General features: G+C 38.9%; 1 protein-coding gene across 4 annotated transcripts in view; it reads left to right on the top strand.

Annotated features, from left to right (window-relative positions):
• osbpl8 (oxysterol binding protein-like 8) overlaps positions 1 to 1,326 on the top strand; it is a 110,743-nt gene that overhangs the window by 56,023 nt on the left and 53,394 nt on the right. For all 4 annotated transcript variants that reach the window (XM_014015607.1, XM_014015608.1, XM_014015606.1 and 1 more), the window contains one exon: positions 609 to 773. In XM_014015607.1, the coding sequence (XP_013871061.1) occupies positions 609 to 773 (165 nt within the window). The remainder of the gene's footprint in view (positions 1 to 608; positions 774 to 1,326) is intronic.

The following is a 1,326-nucleotide window of genomic DNA, read 5'->3' as shown; positions in this document are numbered from 1 at the left end:
TATATAATCTGTGTTGTTGGAATACATCAAAGAATTCCAAAAAAGTGTTAATTTTTTTGCAGCATTTGTCCAAACACCTGTAACTCAGAACAAGGTGGTTTTCATAAAAAAAATAAAAATAAAATAAAACCTCTGACACAAAATGCGGCAGACAATATTCTTTCAAAGAATGCTAGACTTTTATTTTGAAATAAAAAGAGTGAATTCTGGATGTTTTTAAACAGATTTGTTCAGTTTATCAATTGATTAACACAAGCTGATTAGCTTGTATTTTATTTTCACTCAGTCATATCAGGGCTCGTTTAAACATAATGACRTCCGGTTTCATCAGACTCATGGAAACAAGGTAGAGGGATTAAAAGAGACTCGTGTTTTCAGGTTTTCTGCTCCCATGATGCACCTTTTTTTCCAGTCATAAGATCTGGATGAAAACAAACGTTATGTAAGATATCAAAATAGGTTATGAAACAGAGGGCTGCACATAACAGATGCTTCAGGAGAGTGCTGCCTGTAAATATGTTGTTTAAAGCAAACACTGGCATCATGTTCTCTTTGTTCACCCCCCCTCCTTTATCTCTCTCCTTCCGTCTCCCTCTCTCCATCCGAAGCTGCCGTAGTGCACAGCGATGACTCCGTCCTTCTGACCCCAGGCAGGATGAGCCAGCGGCAGGTGAAGGAGAGGGACAAGGAGAAGGAGGCAGGCCTCCAAACCCCCAGCAGAGAGCACATCAGCACACCCTCCACCCTCAGCCCAGGGGTCAGCTACAGCCATGGTAAGACTGTCTCCCCTCTAGGTCACCTTTCTGGGGGGTTGGGGGGTGGGGGGTTCTTATAAAACTTAAAGGTTAGAGGATGTTTTCTAACTTTAGCTGCAAAGACCTTTATTTTTAAACGTGACCTGTTTCACATTAAACCGCAGGGAACAAGTAAACACAAAATAAAAATCCATGCTTTGTTTTTAGTTTTTGTTCCTGTAATTTCCCTTTTTCCATTTTGTACACTCCATAACTACAGTACATCAATAATAAATACCATTTACACTTTTTAAAATGTCAGTTATTCTCAAGGACACACTAAGAAGTTGGGTAAAAAGTGAAAGTACTTACTTTCATACTTTATACTTTAAATGTCTCCATGGGGAAATAGATTTGTGGTAAAATTAGTACAGGCATATCAGACATTGCCTTACAGGATCATTCATCTACAACACTAAATAAATCACAAATGCATACGTAACGGGGTGGGGGGCTGCTTGTTTTTTGAAAGCAAACTTACAGTTGTGGTCAAAAGTTTACATACACTTGTAAAGAAACATAATGTTATGGC

This window comes from Austrofundulus limnaeus, unplaced genomic scaffold, assembly GCF_001266775.1.
Source record: "Austrofundulus limnaeus strain Quisiro unplaced genomic scaffold, Austrofundulus_limnaeus-1.0 Scaffold132, whole genome shotgun sequence".
NCBI classification, from domain to species: domain Eukaryota; kingdom Metazoa; phylum Chordata; class Actinopteri; order Cyprinodontiformes; family Rivulidae; genus Austrofundulus; species Austrofundulus limnaeus.
The sequence above is the reverse complement of the archived record's forward strand: the minus strand, read 5'-3'. Positions and strand labels throughout refer to the sequence as shown.